The sequence below is a fragment of the Ochotona princeps genome, chromosome 8 (assembly GCF_030435755.1).
Source record: "Ochotona princeps isolate mOchPri1 chromosome 8, mOchPri1.hap1, whole genome shotgun sequence".
Taxonomy (NCBI): Eukaryota; Metazoa; Chordata; class Mammalia; order Lagomorpha; family Ochotonidae; genus Ochotona; species Ochotona princeps.
This window is the reverse complement of record NC_080839.1, coordinates 31845332-31865069: the sequence shown is the minus strand read 5'-3', so window position 1 is coordinate 31865069 and position 19738 is coordinate 31845332. Positions and strand designations below refer to the sequence as shown.

At 42.6% G+C, this 19738-nt stretch overlaps 1 protein-coding gene across 2 annotated transcripts in view; it reads right to left on the bottom strand.

Moving 5' to 3' along the window:
- The window catches only part of EML6 (EMAP like 6), a 261608-nt gene that overhangs the window by 80517 nt on the left and 161353 nt on the right, over nucleotides 1–19738 (bottom strand). For both annotated transcript variants that reach the window (XR_009245955.1, XM_058667790.1), the window contains exons 14-16: nucleotides 18058–18244; nucleotides 16057–16162; nucleotides 8509–8602 (exon numbers count right to left, since the gene is read on the bottom strand). Coding sequence is in view for 1 of the 2 variants with exons in the window: in XM_058667790.1 (XP_058523773.1) it covers nucleotides 8509–8602; nucleotides 16057–16162; nucleotides 18058–18244 (387 nt within the window). In the remaining variant the exon portion in view is untranslated. The remainder of the gene's footprint in view (nucleotides 1–8508; nucleotides 8603–16056; nucleotides 16163–18057; nucleotides 18245–19738) is intronic.

Here is a 19738-nt window from a genome sequence, read left to right as displayed (position 1 = left end):
ACCTAATTATGGACTTGTACCCAGAATTTATGAAACTCCAATAACTCAAAAACAAAAAGGCAAAAAATCTGTTTAATATTCTGTTTAGGTTTGCAGTGCGATAGCCTAGTGGCTAAATCCTTGCCTTGCAACCACTGGGATCCCACATGGGCACCAGTTTGTGTCCTAGATGTTCCACTTCCCATCCAGCTCCCTGCTTGTGGCCTGGGAAAGCAGTCAAGGATGGCCCAAAGCCTTGGGACCCTGTACCCACGTGGGAGACCCGGAAGAAGTTACTGGCTCTTGGCTTTGGGATCGGCTTAGCTCTGGCCATTGTGGTCACTTGGGGGAGTGAACAAGCAGAAAGAAGACATTTCTCTGTCTCTTTCTCTCTATATATGCCTTTCCAATAAAAATAAATCTTAAAAAATAAATAAAATATTCTGTTTAAAAGGGCACTAAAATATTATTACAAAGAAACTATACAAATGGCCATTAATCACACACAGAGATGCTCAGAATCATTAGTCATCAGGGAAACCCAACTCAAAACTAAGAGATATCACTTCACACCCAGCAGACAGCTACGGTGACGGTAACAAATAGTGATAAACACTGGTGGGAATGCAGAGGCACTGGAGGGAATAGAAAATAATGCAGCCCCTTTAAAAACCATTGTGTCCCTTCTTCAAAATGTTACACAACTATTTTATGATCCAGTATTTAATTCTAGGTATATACATTAGAGAAATGAAACATATTCACCTAACATGGTTATTACCATTACTTATAATAACTAGAAAGTAGAAAGAATTCAAATATTTATCAACTGATGAACAAGTAAAACGTGATCTATCTCATATGACAGGGTTAGTGAGCAGTAAAAAACAATGACATACTCACACAGGCTGTGACGTGAATGAACTGGCAACAGTGGTTAAATCAAAAAGAAGCTAAGCTGAAAGGACCTTATATCATAGAGTGACATTTACATTGCAAGACTGAATTAAGCAAAATTCAGACTCAAAAGGCAGATTAGTGTTAATATATATGGGAATGAAAATAGTCTACAACTAGACAGTGGTGATGGATCACACCATTCTGTACATATGCCAAAAACAATTTAACTGCATATGTAAAATGGATCATTTTTATGAGTAATCAATAAAGCAATTTTTAAAGTTGAATATGACTGGGCCAGCATCATGATGTAGCATGGTTAAGCCACAGCCTGCAACTCCAGCACTCCTTAAGGGATTACTTCGTGTACTGGCTCTTTCTCTTCCCATCCAGCTCCTTGCTGATGGCCCACGTGCCCGAGCCCTTGCTACTCACAGGGAAGACTCTCATGACATTCCTGGCTTTTGCCCGGCTCAGCCCTAGTTGTTACAGCCATCTGACAAGTGAACCAGCAGACCAAAGATCTAGCTCTGGCTTTCCAATGAACGAACCTTTGCTTTTTAAGTTGGATATGACTGTGATTGTGCCTGTGGATCTAACTATTATTTGCAGGAACTGCAGGGGGAAGGGGAAATGCCTAGGGGAATTTCATGAAGTATCAGGTTCAGAATGTAAAACGTGTTGTTAGTCAAGTACCACATTCTTAAGGCAATAATGGCATGAGAAGACAAACAGGGAACAGGGTGAAACAAGAGGCTTGAGGTGAGCAGCTAGTCCAGCAGTTAAGCAGCTGGGTAAGATGCTCAGCTTTCATATCAGAACACCAGTGCTTGGGTTGAGCTTCCTGTCCCTGCAGACTGTGGAAGGCAATGTCTCAAGTCACTGAGTTCCTGCCACTCACAGGGAAGACTTGAACGCAGCTGTCAGCTCCTGGCCTTGGTCGGCCTCAAGCACAGCTGTTGCAGGCATTCAGAGAATCAACAAATGCATGAGAGCTCTGTTCTCCTTCTCTCTCAAAAGATGCTGATATGAACGAACTGGGCCTGGCTGAGGCCAGGAGCCTTATGCAGATCTCCTACATGAGTGCTGGGGTCCAAGCATTTGAGCCCTCTTCACCTGCTTTTCCAGGTCATGGACAAGCAGCCGGATCTGAAGTGCAGCCAAGGCATGAAACAGTACCCAATGAGATGCTGCTATCACAGGTGGTAGCTTTACCCACTATGCCCGCATGGCCCCTCTGTATGCTTGGTGTGGGCACCTGAAATGTAGGGGTTTAAAATTTTTGTTTTGCATTCAAAATAAACTGACCTTTTAATTATAATCTGCAGAAGCTTTTTCAAGTACCCCTGCACAGATCAAATGACATAATATATTGAATTTTATTTAACATATTCTTGCCCCTCAAAAGGAGAACACAAGAGGGGAAATTTCTACAATGTATAGGATGTTAATACTTGTTGCAGCTGAATGATGAGCACAAGGGGTCCTCATGCTATCTCCCCTCATGTTAGTGTAACTACAGAAGTTTCCATAATAAAGTTAAAAGAAAGGTTAAAAAAAAAAAAAAAAAACCCTACCGACCCAATACAGTATCAGGGATCTAGGCACTTGAATGACCAAAGAGAAGGAATTGCCTTTGAAATTTTGTCTCTGAAAGGCAAAGGCAAACGCAGACTCTGGAGCACATACGTAACTGGGTACATCCAGAACAATCAGGAAGGACATGTGGAGGTTTAGAGTGGCTGTCATTGTCACCTGGGGGGGGGGGGTGATGCTGCCTCCTGAGCTGTTGGCATCCCACATGGGTGCCAGTTTGTATCCTAGGTGCTTCTCTTCCCATCCAGCTCCCTGCTGACATGCCAGGGAATAACAGTGCAATATTTCCTAACTTCAGGGCCCTTTCACCCATGTGGGAGATCCAGATAAAGCCTCTGGCTCCTGGCTCAACCTGGCCCAGCACTAGCCAGTGTAGCCATCTGGGCAGGGAACCGATAGACAGATGATCTCTCTGTTTTCCCCTCTCTCTGTAACTAAGACTTTCAAAATAAACAAATAGATCTTTAAAACAAAAGATTTCAACAAAAGATAAAAATTACATAATGCAAACAGGAGACACATATGTTTGTGTGTTTGCTTGTGAATACAATTACTAGAACATGTACTAAAAATTTCTGGGGTCCAACACTGTGGTGTAGTATGTTAAGCTTCTGTCTGTGGTGCTGGCACTGGGCACTGATTTGAGTTCTAGCTGTTCCACGTCTATCTAGCTCCCTGCTAATGTGCCTGGGAGAGCAACAAAAGATGACACAAGTCCTTGGGCTCCTGCACGTACTTGGAAGATCTGGAGTTGGCAGCAATTCAGCTCTGGCCATTGCAGCCATTTGGGGATTGAACCGCACACAGATCTCTGTCCTCTCTGTAAATCTGCCTTTCAAATAAAAATAAATGTTATCGGGCCCGGCAGCGTGGCCTAGCAACTAAAGTCCTCGCCTTGAAAGCCCCGGGATCCCATATGGGCGCCGGTTCTAATCCCAGCAGCTCCACTTCCCATTCAGCTCCCTGCTTGTGGCCTGGGAAAGTAGTCGAGGACGGCCCAATGCATTGGGACCCTGCACCCGCGTGGGAGACCCGGAAGAGGTTCCTGGCTCCCGGCATCGGATCGGCGTGCATAGGCCCGTTGCAGCTCACTTGGGGAGTGAATCATCGGACGGAAGATCTTCCTCTCTGTCTCTCCTCCTCTGTGTATATCTGGCTGTAATAAAATGAATAAATCTTTAAAAAAAAATAAATGTTATTTCCAAAAAAATGCTAGATGTAAAACACATGAAATAGCTAACAATGTTGTTATGGGAATCCCCTACTCTGTGTATTTGTAGATTCTAAACTTTAGAGAAAAGAAGACAGACAAAATTAAAATGCAAATTAAAAACTGACCTAACCAATTGTATCTGCTAGACAGAAAATTATTTTGTCTGCTTGTGTCTATATGACAGCAAATATTTAGAAAAAACTTTAAGGTCACTTAGTTCTGATAGTTTTTGAGTATCATAAAAACAAGGTTGTTCGAGGATGGTATCCTGACAAATTTGTCTCCTTTTCATTATTGATGTAACCCCCTTTACCTCCTTCACTGATCATAAGCATGATTGTCTCATTATGAGCCAGCAATGAGAAGTGACCATCAAAAAGTACTTGTTAAAAATTAAACATACTTCCTGTGTTCTCTATTTTCCAAAAGTGTGGAATGAAACCTTTCACTGGGGTTGAACTCACAACAACGTATCATGGGAAGTTAACAGAAATTAAGTCAGTTCTTATCTTGCAAATGAATAAAATTTACCCGGTTGTGTGGCCATGAAAATAAGTTACAATATCTGTGACATATCTTGTTTATCTTATTAAAACCATGTTGTAGGTAGTCATACATTCAAGCTTCATTACAGCGGTGGTGTGAAACTGATTCAGTGGGTTAAGCTGGCATGGGATAAACCATCCGCAATGCTCTTATCTCAAATGAGCAATGGCTTGAGCCCAGTTGCTCCATTTCCAGTTGAACTTCCTACTAATTGTCCTGTAAGCAGAAGCTAACAAACGTACCTGAGCCCTTGAGTGACCTGGTCTTAGCTGTCACAATTGGGGAGTGAATTGGTGAATTGAACATTCTATTTCTCTGTAGCATTGCATTTCAAAAAATTAAGTTAATTTATAAGTAAATAAAACAATACCAAAGGGGAAAAAAAAACAAAAAAACAAGGTTGTTCGTGGCATGCATAAATTCTGAGGTGGCTAATGACAACATGATTAACTCATGTCAATATTTAAATAAAGAACACTGTTTGCATTTCTGTTATCTTTCTTTTGGACGCTTCCTAATTTTATGTGCAAGTTGTGTACAACGGTTGGGGTGTGTGTGTGTGTGTGTGTGTGTGTAAGAGACACAAAATGCAGAGACCTCCAGGTCCTGCCCACAGAGAACAAGAATGCAGAAGACTTGGTAACTGCAGCCCTAGCCCGCAGCAGGTCCTTGGACGGAAGTCACAATTGATCACATGGGGCCCCATAAACTCTACCATCAAGCAAGGACAAACAGTGAAGGAGACAGCCTCTTCTAGAAGCCAAGGGCAGTTACACCCAGCAGCCGTGGGTCCACAACCTCCACCAAGGGCCTCTTCATTTGCTTAGTGACCCAGTGGTGCCTGTGAAGGTCTTGGGATGGGATCTGAACAAATGGTACACTGCAGAATGTGCAATTTCTACCACATCTCTAAACAAATAGATTTAAAATTGCTTACAAAACAGAACAATAACACAGAATTCACTAAAAGACAGCAAGTTACACTGAAGCATGAGAAAAAAATGGTAGTTACAGAACAGCAACATCACCCTTACAGTATGCACAATACACCATGCGAGTAAAAACAAAGTACAAGCAATATACCAAAAACACATGTTAAACGTTGACCACAGCTGTTCAGGAAGTAGAATTACAGAGGATATTAATTTCTGCTTGGTGATTCTCTGTGCTGACTTTTTCATAAGGGTTATGTGTTACATTTGAAAATAGAAAAAATAAATGCAAGTTTTAAAAAGTGAGGGAGAAGAGGTGCTGCTAGGGTATGCAGGAGGCTGTACTGCATTCACCAAACACAGGTGAGGGGAGGCACCTGCAGGAGGCCAAGCAATCAGGCCAGAATGGGAATATTCACTCCATGTACCTGCTAGACCTGGGCCTAGATTTTGTCACCAAACTCTCCAATAGCAAAGCCATTTCGGAATAACATTGAGTGTCTTCTTGTCCAATACCCTCATTTTACTTTTTGCTGAAGAAGTCTGCTGTTTAAGCCTCTGAGATGAAGTAGGCCAATAACAATTAGTCCCTGCCTGCCCTGTCATGTTGCCAGGGCAACACAAATCCAAACCAAGGAGCAGAAGGGTGCCTGTCTCATTCCTCTGCTCCGACATGGACATGAAGCCATTTGGCAACTGACTACAAAAGACTTCTCTGTGTTTTTAAATGGGTCTATGCCATTAACATTTGGACAACTTTCATGAGGGAAGATAATTAAAAGTCTGTAATGGAGGTGACTGAAATCACTCACCCAAGTTAAAATTAACAAATATGCAAAGACTTCATTCAAATACTTTATATGCACCAAAGATCTTGCAATCAGAACCCTACTGAACGTTCTAAATTTCTCATATTTTTCTAAGCAAGAAAGAATGGGTTCATGTAGACACTTTCACAATGAAGAATGATTTCTAAGACTGCATGAGAAGGGCAGGCATTTGCTGCGCCAATATGAGATGCTGCTCAGGACAGACAGCATTTTGGCATAGTGGGTAAAGCTGCTGCCTGCAATGCTGGCATCCTATATGGGTGCTGGTTTAAGTCCTGACTGATCTACTTCAAATTTTCTGATCTAGTTCCCTGCTGTGTACTTGGGAAAGCAACAGAGGATGCTTCGATGCTTGCATCCATGTGGGAGACCTGGAAGAAGCTTTTAGTTCATGACTTTGCCTGGCTCACCCTTGGCCATTGCAGCCCTTTGAGGAAGGATTCAATGGGTGAGAGTGTCTGTCCCTCTTTCTCTTTCCTCAACTCGGCTTTTTAAATAAATAAATATTAAACAAACAAAAAAAAAAGATGCTGCTTGGGAAGCCTGTCACCTGTCGGAGTACATGGGTGGAGTTTTGGCTTCCCTCCCAATCCCATCTTCCTGCTAATGCAGACCTTGCAAGGCAGCAGGTGGTGGAACAACGCCTTGGATCCCTGCCACTCACATGAGCGATTAGGATTCAGTTCTGGTGGTCTACTTTTAGCCTGGCTCAGCCCCAGCTGTTACGGAATTCAGGGAGGTGGCCCGCAGATGTAAAAGCTCTTCTCCCATCTCTCTATATTTCAAACTAATTAAAATTTTTTCCAAGAGAGCTCTCTGTCGTGCCCTAACACAATGAGGCACTGGGTGTCAGCAGCACTGCCAGAGCTTTGTCCTGCCCCCAGGGAGAAGTTCCTGGCCCCAGTGTTGGGCATAGCCTCAGCACTGCCAAAGCTCGGAGGCAGGCTCCATGCTGCGGCTTTGGAAGGCACATGGGCCGTGGCTGAGACGCAACCATGCAAAAGGAAAGGTGGCTCTGTGTTAGCTGTTCTCTGAGCGTGAACGGGCCCTCCCAAGAGCTTGGCTGATTGCTGCACCCCAGCCAAGCACCATTCAATAAAGTGCCACTTTTTTGTCACTTTTCTCAAAATATTGTTTTTAAATTTTATTTGAAATGCAGAGCCACAGAGAAAGAACAAAACCTGAAGAAGATATTCTACTCATTGGTTCACTCTCCGAATGGCTGTAGTGGGCAGAGCTCTTTTGATTTCTGACATACAACTGGCGTGTGACCCACAGCTGCAGCAGATCGCTCACAGGGCAACGCCGCTTCCACAGCTTGGCAACTGCAGACCTGTGCTTTCCCTACACTTATCTTTACATACAGATGGTGTGTGTCACAGATACTAAAGCAGGCATCAGTGTTTTAGTCCAGGAGGACATTCTGATCAACAGCAGAGGTTGAGTCCTAGAGGGACGTGAGAGAATAGTGAAGGCTCCTAGAAAGACTAAAAGAGAAACCACTCGGGCTGGCAGATTGACGAGGTGCCACTTTCTGCCAGGAATTCCATATCCACAGCCATCAGAAACACTTCTCATTTTCTCCCGAGATGGCCAGCTGGAGTCCTCAAGGCTCCTCTGCCATTCCTCTGAGTGAATAGCCATTTAAGGGTCTCCACTCATTAAATCCAGTTGCCAACAACCTTTTCTTACTTAACATTGTGGAGGAACACATTAATCTAAAAAGAGTTTCAGGGTTGAAGGTCATTAGCTGGGAAAAACTCAAGACAGAGAGGTGGTTAAGCTGTGTGGGGAAGCACTCTCGGGGAGGCATACTGCCCACATGCCTGGGCACCAAACGGCATAGCCAGGCCTTGGTTGCCAGCTGCCTTGGCCTCTGACCAGAATGGGGCACAGGGCTAAGCTCAGTGGAAGGGGAGTGGAAGGCAGTGTTCAGCTGAACACTGACTCAGCAGGCAGGGAGGCTGTGGTATGAGAGGACAGGTGGTCTGCAAACAGCAGTCGGTCTCACAGAGTCTATTTATAAGACAGGCGGATCAGGGAAACAATTTGCCTCTTGGACTGAGAGTGGCAGATGCACAGGATGGGGCCTCCTTCCCAGAGACGCCACAGCCTCATGACAAATGGTGCCTCTGACTCCACTGACATTGACAAGCCTTTGCAGATGTTACAAGAGGGAAAACCAGGGGCAAGGCACTAGCCTGCGAAAAGCTGCTTTCCTGTAGTCAGCAGAGGGCGTCCATACAGGCAGCGTACATACAGCAGTAAGCCGAGTAATGGCTGACCCTCTGGAAGGCTTTTTAGGATCTTCCAGTTCCCAACAAATCACATGAACAGCTCCACATTCGGTCTGGCACCAGGTAATACTGTGGTATGTTCTCATGTAGGCAGTCAGTTTTCTGTGCGAATTTCCTGGGAGTCTGAGGATGGCACCTTCCCAGGAAATGCAAACTATCGACCTTGCCCGAAGCATGGTATCAGTAGATGCCGTTAGACCTCGGCAGCTTCTTACCTTGTGGTGGCTATCTTTTCTCCCTTTTTCCAGTCCCAAAACACAATACTGTGAAAATCGTCTAAACCAACCGACACCAGACATTTTCCATCAGCTGTATGGAAACAACACAAACGTCAAATGACTCACTGCTTTGCTGAAAACACGAAACATTTCATATACTGTCAAGAGGAATAAGAAACCGACCTTAAGAATATTCTTCAGGATCAGAGACACTAGGGAATATCACAGAATAAAGGGACCTCCCTGAATGACATGTACAATTAGGAAGGCGTGACAGGTGAGACCTGTCCGAGTGAAGACTCCAAGCCAGACGGGGGCCCCTCAGCTGAGTCACAAAACCTTGCCTATTCTGTGAGAGACAAATGTCTTGACATTCACAGAAAGAGCCATTTGCCTTGTAACGCTACGTTTATTTCCACGTCTAAGAAACTGAGTTTGACTTAAGCACTCAGATAATATAATTACCAAACTAAGTTTAGTTTTAAATATCCCATTAAAAAGCAGATTTTGAAAATAAAAAAGTCTTGACTAGGAAAGGCATCTGGTCTTGTGGGTCAAATAGTGGTTAAGACACTCGGGGCTCCATAGTGGCATGCCTAGGTTTGAGTTCCAGTTCTGACTGCTTGCTGCTGGCTACTTCGTGCCAATGCAGACCCTGGGGTCAGTGGTGCTAGCTCATGGGTCAATCTGTGTGGGAGATCTGGCTAGGGCTCCCAGCTTCAAGGCCAGCAACAGCCATGGCAGGTATTTGGAAAGATGACCACTGGGTAGCAGAGTGTTCTCTCTCCCCCTCAAACAAAAACTTGAACAGTTTTGTATCTGAGTTTTCCTATTTCAGATAAAGACATGATTGTTAAAAACACTTAGAAGATATGGATAAACAATGATAATCTTCCAAAGGCGCAAGCCTATATTTGATACATATTCTGCTAGTCTTTTTCTCCACATCAGTATACTTTGAAAAAAGAAATGCAGAACTAGGATCACATTAAGCTATCACCTATTCTAATGCATTCTATTATGAAATTTTTGTGTAAGATTACCAAGGATAACCATAACTAGGGCATTTTGACTGATTTCCAGGAAAAAATGCTGCATCACTCACAGGATGCCAAAATGTCCAAATTTATATGTAACTAAATTTGAGATAAAACTAATTTGTTGTCTCCCATCAAGACAGAAGAAGTGCAGCCAACAAGCTTTCCTCTTTGTTCCTCTGAGTCAAGCAACGAAGCCCCCACAAACCCAGTTATGGGGCTCCAAGAGACAAGGGGGACAACACTCATTCTGCCTCTGATAACCAGGGTCTCTTTGCTAAGAGAAATGCAAGCCCAGGTTTTTCTGATTCTCTCAGGTCCAGGGGTGCAGCCCCTGGTCTCCACTGTCATCTTCCAAGGCAGGCCTGGGGCAGACCCCACGGGAATGTAAAATAAAGGAAGCCTTGTCAAATTGGAAACTTAGACAAGCTGTGTTATTCCTTAGTATAGTACGTCACATGGAATATTAATACCTATTTCATGTATTTATGCTTCTAATACATAGAACTATCTGAAATTAAAATGTAATGGAGCCTCTCATGATTTTGTTATTTACATCTGATACTCCTAGCTCAAGTGCTAACCCATACCTACCCTTTGAATGAGAGTCCTCTCCATAGGCTCCCTTCCCCTGACTGGACACTGTGGCCTACTCCTCGTTTTCTGGAGAAAGAAGGAAAGGTAGAGTCTGGCTTAACAAATCAAAGGTTCCCCAATCCTTAATCGGGAGTAAGGATGAGCCTAGGGTGTGAACCCTTTGCAAGGCACTACGCTCTCCTGTTAGGTAAAGACAATAAACTTGCCCAAAGGGCTAACTCATTTCCAGGAAATCACTGTAAACAAATCATGCTTTTCAACCACAATTAATGGTGTGTTCTGAGGTTTAAATGTTACCTGTCTTCAAACTAGACAAGATCTATCATTATGCATTTGGGAGAAGGAACTAGTAATCATGTACTATTAATTCCCAACAGCATCATTTTTCCTTGCCCCTTAGTAGGATCTGGCCTTTATTATCATGCCCCTGCATTGGTTATTCTTTGTTTTCCCTTACCCTGTTTAAGTCATAAGCTCTGTTAAAGCTTACAGTAACTGTACCACATTTCCTTTGTGACCTTGACACAAGCTGGCTTTCAGTGAATGCTGACAGTGCTGGTTACGCAGAGGATGACAGGTGACGATGGAGTATACCCACAGGTGGCATGAACGGAAACAAAAGGTATAATGAAGATGCAGTATGTCTAAGCGTGATAAGAAAATGTATGTAATGTAGCTATGAAAATTTTAACTGTTCTTAACTATCATTCAAAAATAATCCAGAAAGGTCAATGCCTTTTTGAGTTCATTAATGCTGCGTTTTGTGTCTCTTTGTGAGGTGTGTGTAGTTACATCAGTATGTCCTTGGACGAAGCATCTGCACGTCTTTCAAATGACAGTTTTATGTCTTGTTCACTGAGGGTAGAAGGTGACTTCCTGGCAGCATTTCAGTGAAGCCATGGTCCACCCTGGGCTCAGTCCCCTCACTGTGGACAGTGATGGAAGATATACGTCCAGAGGTGCCTCAACAGTCACAGCTCTCTGGGATGGTGGCTTTTTATTGAGTTCTGTAGAGGCAGGCTACTACTGCATCACACATAGGATGCCAAGGTCATTGGCTGCCTTTTCCTTTCTTTTTTTTCTTTCCAATTTTCATCTCCCCTGAGATAGCAGGTTTGATCTTTAAAAAACCCACTGCTCCCTGACCTGTTAGCTGCTGATTTTGGCTTCTGGCAGTATTTTTAGCATCTAGGAAATGTCCTTTCCAATCTTTTCAGTCACAGTATGTATTAATTATGGATGGTGGTGACACAGCCCAGAAATAATTCTAAGGCACTTAATGTCACCAGTAAAGAGCAAATTAGAGAATATTTTTATTCAGACAATTGCAAGTTGGTCTTCCTATTCAGGGCTCATAAAAAATGCATAGGTTGTCCAAACTGAATACGATGAAATCAGGTTATTCTTAAATGTGCCTCTATGGAAATCAGTATTATTCCAAGAAGGTCTCTATAATACGTGGATGGTATTTAGAGCAGAAAGTATTCATGCAGTGTGAACTTTTCTCTTTCCAATCCAGTTTTCTATTCACAGGGAAGCACTTTCCTTACTGCTAGCACAAAAGCAAAGATGGCTCTGTCTTCCCCAGACAGTGATAAACGCAGCTATATACAACTCTCACCTGAGATCATGCAAATCCATTCCCCACAGACATAATCCCAAACTACTGACCTAGTTGCAAAAAATGATTGTTCACTAAGAAGTTTTTTTGTTTGCTTTAGAAAATCAGCAAACACAAATTAAGCCAAATCCCTACAGATAATTGCTTCTTCAGTGCCTGGTTTCCACACTGCTTTCTTGTTTTCCATTTCCATTCCCATTTCCAAAATTTATTTCTCTTGTTAAGTCTCAAACCCACATAATCAATGATATGCCTGCAATAACGCCCACAATGAGCTGACTCCTGAGAGGCAGGTGGCTATGGGTGTTCTGACACACACAGATGGGGCCAGCAGCTAGCTAATACCCCAGGAGCCTCATGCAGGTGCCCTGCTTACATGGGCACATTCTCCTCCCTCGGGGTTCTGACTTAAGCTACTCACTCTCCTACCAATTTCCAAAAACAAGGTAGATTTATCCCTGCTCCCACTTCCGACAAGCATAGGACTCAAAGGGGCTGTCCATATGTTCTCTGCATAAAACCACGACCCTGCCATGATGACCCTGGAGCGGAGCAGCAGGAAGGGGATTACTTGCTGGTTTGCACCAGGACCTGGCAAGTGAACAAATACACCAAATGCGCCAGTATGACCCTCGTGCCACAGGCTTACATCAGAACTGGTGGAGCCCAGGGGCAGGATGCAGCTTGAAGAATGAGTAAGAACTCTCCTTATACCTCCTGTCATCTGACAATCTGTATCCACAACCATGGCACTAGCCTGGGAGCCAGGAGCCCTGATTTTAGTTTAGGATCTACCACTGCTGGCCTTGACTAGGGGCATAACACCAAGTTCTCCAGATTTTTACTGCCAACCTGTTAAGAGGTACCAGGCTTAAAGACTAAACCTGTGACATTATGAAATACTCTCAGCAGAAACTGAACCAAAAAGGCTCTGGTTTGCATCTTTTGGAGTGCCCAGAGTTGACAAACATCACAAACTCACCTATAAGTGACCATTCCTCACACGCATCACACACAACAGATAGAAATACGAATTTTTTCCTGAATAACGTTAGAAAGCGCTAATACAAAAGACCATCAACTGCATTGATTCCTAACATCTATGTATGAATACCATACTTGAACTGCTAGCATCAACAAACTTTTTCTTAAGCAGAAGGAATGCATTTGCTGAATAAATGGGCTCTTCCCTAATGATGTTTCCTGGGGGAAACAGTCTCTGTAATGGTCAAATTGAAATGCCCAATTCAGCCAGAAAATATTCCACCTATGGGAATTTATTTGTCCAAGATGGGAAGTAAAAGTAGCAACAGAACTGGTGTCCTCACCTCTACTTCCTCCCAAAGTAAGTTTTCCCTCCCCCTGCAATGACTTCAAGGACAGCTTTATGAGGGAAATATTGCTTTCTTCTCAAAAGCTAATGAACCCAGAGGATACATGACCTCTCCAACACAGAGACCAAGCCACTACACGCCAGCTTGTTGCTACCAACTCATTGTATACTGCCTCTCATCCATACTTTCTCTACAGGGAGTTAAGGAGTTAACTCTTCTGACTCTTCTACATATATATAAAAAAAGAAGCTCAACAGGGTAATCAATCGTTATATTGCTATAAATTTCCTGCTACCATTTATACACTAATATGCCTCCATTTTCACATGAATCAGGAATAGATGCTATTTTTAGTTCTATTTTTTAACTTGATGTATAGAAATGTGCATGGCACATAGGAAGTTCACGTACTTCTCATTATGAATTACAGCTTTTCTTATACATTGTTTGCTAGAATTATTGTCAATTTTCAATGGCACCAAAAAATTCACACACAGGATTTTTCATAATTAGGTCATACTATTTTTACTGCTCTAATGGGTGTCTTATCATGCCTTTACAACACATTTTAATGTAATTATTTATTTCAAGTATACACATACATATCTGATAGCAAAATTAATTGTTTAGGGAAAAAGCTGTTTTGACCATTGAAGACTCAACACAAACACAAAAATGATTGGAGAGGTTTACTCACAAGCTTGTCACTGAAATACATCAGAACTAAAATTATACTTTCCTCTTAGAGCTCATTATTTTATCAATAACACATAGCACATCTATCTTAAAAATGCGTGTCAAGGCTGGCATCATGGTACAGTTGGATCACTGAATGTGATGATGTCATCTCAAAAAGGTGCCAGATGCGGTCCCAGTTCCTCTACTTCTGATCTTGCACCATTCTTGGGACAGCATCGCAAGATGGTCCAAGCCCTCAGGCCTTTGCAGCCATGTAAGAGACCTAGACTGAGTTCCTGACTCCTGGCTTTGGCCTAGCCTACCACTGACTGTTGGCAGCCATTGAGGAAATGAACCAGCAGATGGAAAAGCCTCCTCTCTGCAAATAAATCTCTTTCTGCAAATAAACTCCTCTTTCAAATAAACATATAAATGCATTTTAAAAAGAAATAAAGAAAATTACATGCCTATCAAACATTTTCAACATTAAAACAAATTATTCTCTGCTTATCAAGTGTGTTATCTGGGCATTTACATTGCAGATGCTCCCCCAGGCTGAGGAGTTTTCTCTCTCTCTCTCCACACTCTCACATTCACCTACATCATATGATCACTAGGGCAGAAGTTCATTTAGAGTTTACTAATTCAATAGAAGGTGGTGAACCACTTGTAGCAATATATAACTACTCACATTTGTAAACTAATTCATTCTCATGTTCACAGTACAGGAGAATGAACATGTCATAAAAGCAAAAAGACAGTCCCATTATATTGTCAAGAAATAGATCATTCAACTGTTTTCATGCAAACATGGTGCACAATGTGGTGTTCTAGGAATAACAATGAAAGGCAAAACAAAGTACATTCATAAAAACCTCATGTGTTCATTTATAACATTTTCTATGTCCACGACATGACATGTGCAACAGGAAGGTGGGTTTGGCTTCACATGTAGCTTACTGTGTGCACAGCACACAGGAGGAAACATGTAGACACAAATAATTGTAGTATCATGCAGACTCAGACAGGTGCCATGAAAAGTGATGACAATGATGAGCTATGGGATGCAGAAGAAAGGACAAATTATTTCTCCCTGGAATGATGATGGAAAACATTTCCAACCTGGTCTTAAAGGATGGTAGGTCTTGAACATGGGCATAGGAACAGGCTGACAGAAGAATACAGGCAAAAGGAACAAGGAAGTGTATGTAGGCGCTACAGTTAGGCAGGTAAGAAGGAGCACGGATTGGATGGAGTTTCATCTGTCAAGGAAGCTTGAGCCTGGAGGTCATGAACATGTAAACCAGGACTCTACGCTGAGTCAGCCCATCGAGTTGAGCCCAGTGACAGTAACGGCCACTACATTTCCAGAAAATGCCAGATGATCAGAATGAACAGGAGAAAGGTGATGTGGAGTGGGAGACCATTGTAACTTCAGTGGCAGAGATCAGGAGAGTTAGGACAAGGAGACAAGCAGACTTGAGACAGATATTGATAACAGGGACTGTGGCATCATGGTTTTCAAGACTAATGTTATAAAAACACACATATTAAACCCTTGAATAAAATTTAGAAAAAGCAAGTTATTCAACGAGCTTTCTGAACAAAGTTTAGGATTTTGTCCCACTGATCTAATTTCTACAGCTGAGATGATTTAAGATGTAGAGATAAAAATATCTTTTGTAATAGGCTCTCATTTTCAAATGCTAACTTAAATTTTATTTTTAAGAAGATTATATTCATCAGGGCTTTTATTAGCACTGTATTCAAATTTTAAATTAAGGAGGCGAAAACTTCAGCTGTGTTTTTCTATATAAAATTTCATTCCAAAGCATCAACATCACAAAGCAACCTTTTGTTGAGGATTTTCAGCCCTTCCTCCGCTCTGTGTTTTAAATCCTAGATGGCTTGCTCCTACTTATTTGGACATGAAATTGATGGCCTGAGTCACTGCCAGACATCTGCAACTAAGTCCCTCAAGTGTCAACACCTGCTTAGGTTTTCAAACTGCTCAAGCTAACCCAGAACACAGTGGAAACTCTGGACAATGTTTGGGACAGAAAAACGAGGAAGACCAGAAAGGGATGTATAACCCAAAGGCCACATATTTTTTGATGACTTGTTTATGAATATGATCCCCACTTTAAGGCGGAATAGGTAGCATACAAAGAGCATATGCCATTACAGACGGAACTCTACAAACGACAAGGATGCTTCTAAAACGTTAACTCCATGTAGCCCCATTTGTCACTGACTCCAGCACCAAACTAGAACTCACCTGAAAAGTCCAAGGCACACACTCCTCTCTGATGTTGACCTTTCAATAGTGACAGACATTTTAGAGTTTGGGTGTCCCACACATGAATAGCAGCATCCCTGCCAACCTGAAATCACAGGAATGACTAATTAATTTCTCACAAGTGGTAACAATTTTTCTCCTTAGAATCAAATGCTACTCAGAAAGCAAGAAACACACTTTATTTGGAGTGGGAAGATTCACAGGAATTGTCTGGCCCAACTGCAGATGAGGCACCTTGTTCCCAGTTAAGGAACTTTCAAGACTCTCCTACTGTTCTCTGCTACTGTCAGTCACTTCTGCCTTTCCCTCTCCAGCCTTCTCACTATGTACAAGAATCTACTTCTTGGTCAAGGAATTACATTGTTAGTGGTAATAATCATAAGAGTTACTTCATCCTCTCTAAGTTATCTTACTTCAACAAGGCTTGATCCTACTTCCCTTCCTGGGAAATACCAGTTTCAAGGTTTAGTTGGAATGAAGGTGGGTTTCCCTTGCAGATAGGGGGAGGAGGTTATGTAACAATCATACTCATTTTCCAAAAGATAAAGAAATTAAACTGGTTATCTTCACTTAGAAACAAGGGAGGGCAGGGCAGATGCCATGTTGGACATGATGACTGTGAAAGTGAACATGGGACATGAAGCCAGGGCACAACTGAGTAGGATCTAGGGAGCTCCTACACTGCCTGTGGAGGCCCACGCTCCCTGGCCTCATGGCAGCTGGCTTCTTGTATCCCATTAGTTTACTTCCCAAACACAGTTTCCAATACCCTATATTCTCAACAGTTTATGTCAAGACCCTAGCTCTGGTTTTTCACTTTCAAAAGATGGTTATTAAACTGCCATGAACATGTGCATCATCTTTTAATTAAAAAATACCAAAAAAGTGAACAGATAAAACAATGACCAATTATAAACAGAAGTCAATAATGTGAGTTCATGCAGAATACATGGTCTTGACTTTGCAGCCAGAGACATATTCTACATATGTAAGAGAAAGATTCTAAAACTGAAAACCTGTTTGACAATACTACAGCTTTACCAGAAAGGTAAGATGCCTGAGTCTAATACATTCTTGGTTTCCAAAATGAGTACTACTATCTTCTTCTTACCCAAAATGACTGAATAGAGTCCCTGTCTTCAAGTAGCCTTTCAGTTAAAAAAAATCAGCTAAAACTTCAAGGCTTTTGCAAGGTTAAATATAAGAAATTAATTAAAAATGTGAGTTTTAATTTTGCAAAAATAACTATACCATAGATGTCATTCTGTAATTAAAGCATGGTTTACTCAATAAAGGTTTATCAAGCACTTAGGAAGTATTAAGCCTCGGGAAAACAGCCATAAAAAACATAGAAAGTTGGGCCCAGTGCAGTAGCCTAGTAGCTCAAGTCCTCACCTTGAACGCACCAGGATCCCATATGGGTGCCAGTCCTGGCAGCTCCGCTTCCCATCCAGCTCCCTGCTTGCAGCCTGGGAAAGCAGTCAAGGATGGCCCTAAGCTTTGGGAGCCTGAACCCTTGGGGGAGACCCAGAAGAGGCTCTGGGCTCCTGGCTTCAGATTGGCTCAGCTCCAGCTGTTGCAGCCAATTGAGAAGTGAATCATCGGACTGAAGATCTTTCACTCTGTCTCCCCTCTCTGTATATCTGACTTTGCAATAAAAAATAAATCTTAAAAAAAAAAAAAAGAAGAAACATACAGAGAGCTTCTCCTTCATGAAACATTTACCACTGGAGCAGCAGCTGGTCCCCTTCATTACTCATTAGCCCAGCAGACCCTGCCCGATGGGCCTTTCAGCAGGGCCAGCATGCACAGGCTGCTGCTTTCATCATCACCAGAAGGACCCATGGCCCCTGAACCTCTACCTTTCTGCCTCATTCTTATTTCTATCAAGCCTTTCTGACGCCCTAACGAGCTAACTGGGTTCAATCTCAAATCCTGTGCGTCCGGCTCTGTGCCTGGACTTAGCAGACACGTGCATACCTGCCCCGTGGCCACGTAGTCCTTCACGGGATGGATGGTGAGGCTGAGGATGTCGTCATCGTGTCCCAGGTACAGCCTCTGCGAGTGCTGCTGCCTGTTGTACACGACGGCCACAGCGGCAATGTGGTAGACCACCTCTCCGGCTTGGGTGTAGAAGAGATTGTTGCGACAGTCGTAGCCTCTGTAACTGAAGCACAGGTCCCAGAAACGCACGGCAGTTGAGTCAACAGCGAACGAACGAACGGGAGCTGACAGAGCGAAAGCTCATGTGGATGAACAGGTCACAGGGAACCCTAGGTAACTCCTTAGTACCCAGAAGACAGACTTGGAAATGGGATGACGAGACCTCGGAGGGTGGGGACCACTGTCGAGGAGGTACACAGGCACCAGTGAGCTCAGTGACATCGGCTTCCAGCTCCTCGGCTACTGGATATGTTTCTGTTCTTCTGCAATGGGGCACAGGCTTTTCTTTCATAAACGCCTGCCTCCCAGACACTCTCTGGCCCATCCTGGGATGCAGAACCATCCAGGAGCATCAAAATGAAGGCACAATGTAAGTACAAGGGTGGATGCTGAAAAATGGACAGCTCTAACAACTGGGGAAGCAATCGTCTTCATAAGCCTACTAGCTGTTTTTAACAAAATTGACCGTGGACTTAACTGTCAACAGATACAGATACATTATTTTTTTGGTGACCCATCAAAATGAAATGAAAATGTAGTTTATCTGGAGCCTTCCAGAAGGAATGTAAAGGAGTAAGTAATGTTGCTATTATATAATTGTTTCCATCCTCTCCTACTGGTTAGGAGGATGAGCTTCCTCAGTGGCTTTCTCCGCCACACTCTGGCAATCAGTAATATTTCACAGATACAGTTAGTAATATGAAAAATTCCATCTTCTAAGCATAATTTTCTGTGCTCAATAAATGTGTGCTGTAAGTTATAGTGTATTTGTACTGATTTAGTCAAATTTTACTAAAAATTATAGTAGTAATAATTCAACCTGAAAAATTTCACAGCAACATCCCCTAATAGAAACAAGCAAGTCATATAATTTAAAATTTTTTAGTTGTCACAGTGAACAATGAAAAGCAATTTGAGATCTATTTCAACACATTTCAGCTCAAATTACTTATGTGTTTACTAGTCACACATGGCTTACATATACTGCACAGGACAGTCAAAGTTACAGGAAATGAAAGGAAAACTGTAGATTTTTTTCTTGCAGAAGGAAAAATACACCGTTAGAAGATTCTCAAGTATAAAAACTGTTGGGATAAAATTTGAAGCCAATTAGTTTTGTTTTTCTCAGTCATTTAAGCTTACATGGAAACTGGATCAAAATGAAATGTGCCAGGGTATGTATTATTTTACAAAATTCAAAATGATTTTGGGAGGATGTGAAGAAAAATAACAAAATGATCTTAGGATGGAGCTAGTAAACCAGAGCAGAGGGTTTCAGGCATGGAGGGAGTGAAGTGGAGAGGAGAAGGGAGGAAGTGAAGTGGAGAGAAGGGAGGAAGTGAGCTGGAGAGCAGAAGGGAGGAAGTAAACTGGAGAGAGGAAGAGAGGAAGTGAGCTGGAGCGAAGGGAGGAAGTGAGCTGGAGAGAAGGGAGGAAGTGAGCTGGAGAGGAGAAGGGAGGAAGTGAGCTGGAGAGGAGAAGGGAGGAAGTGAGCTGG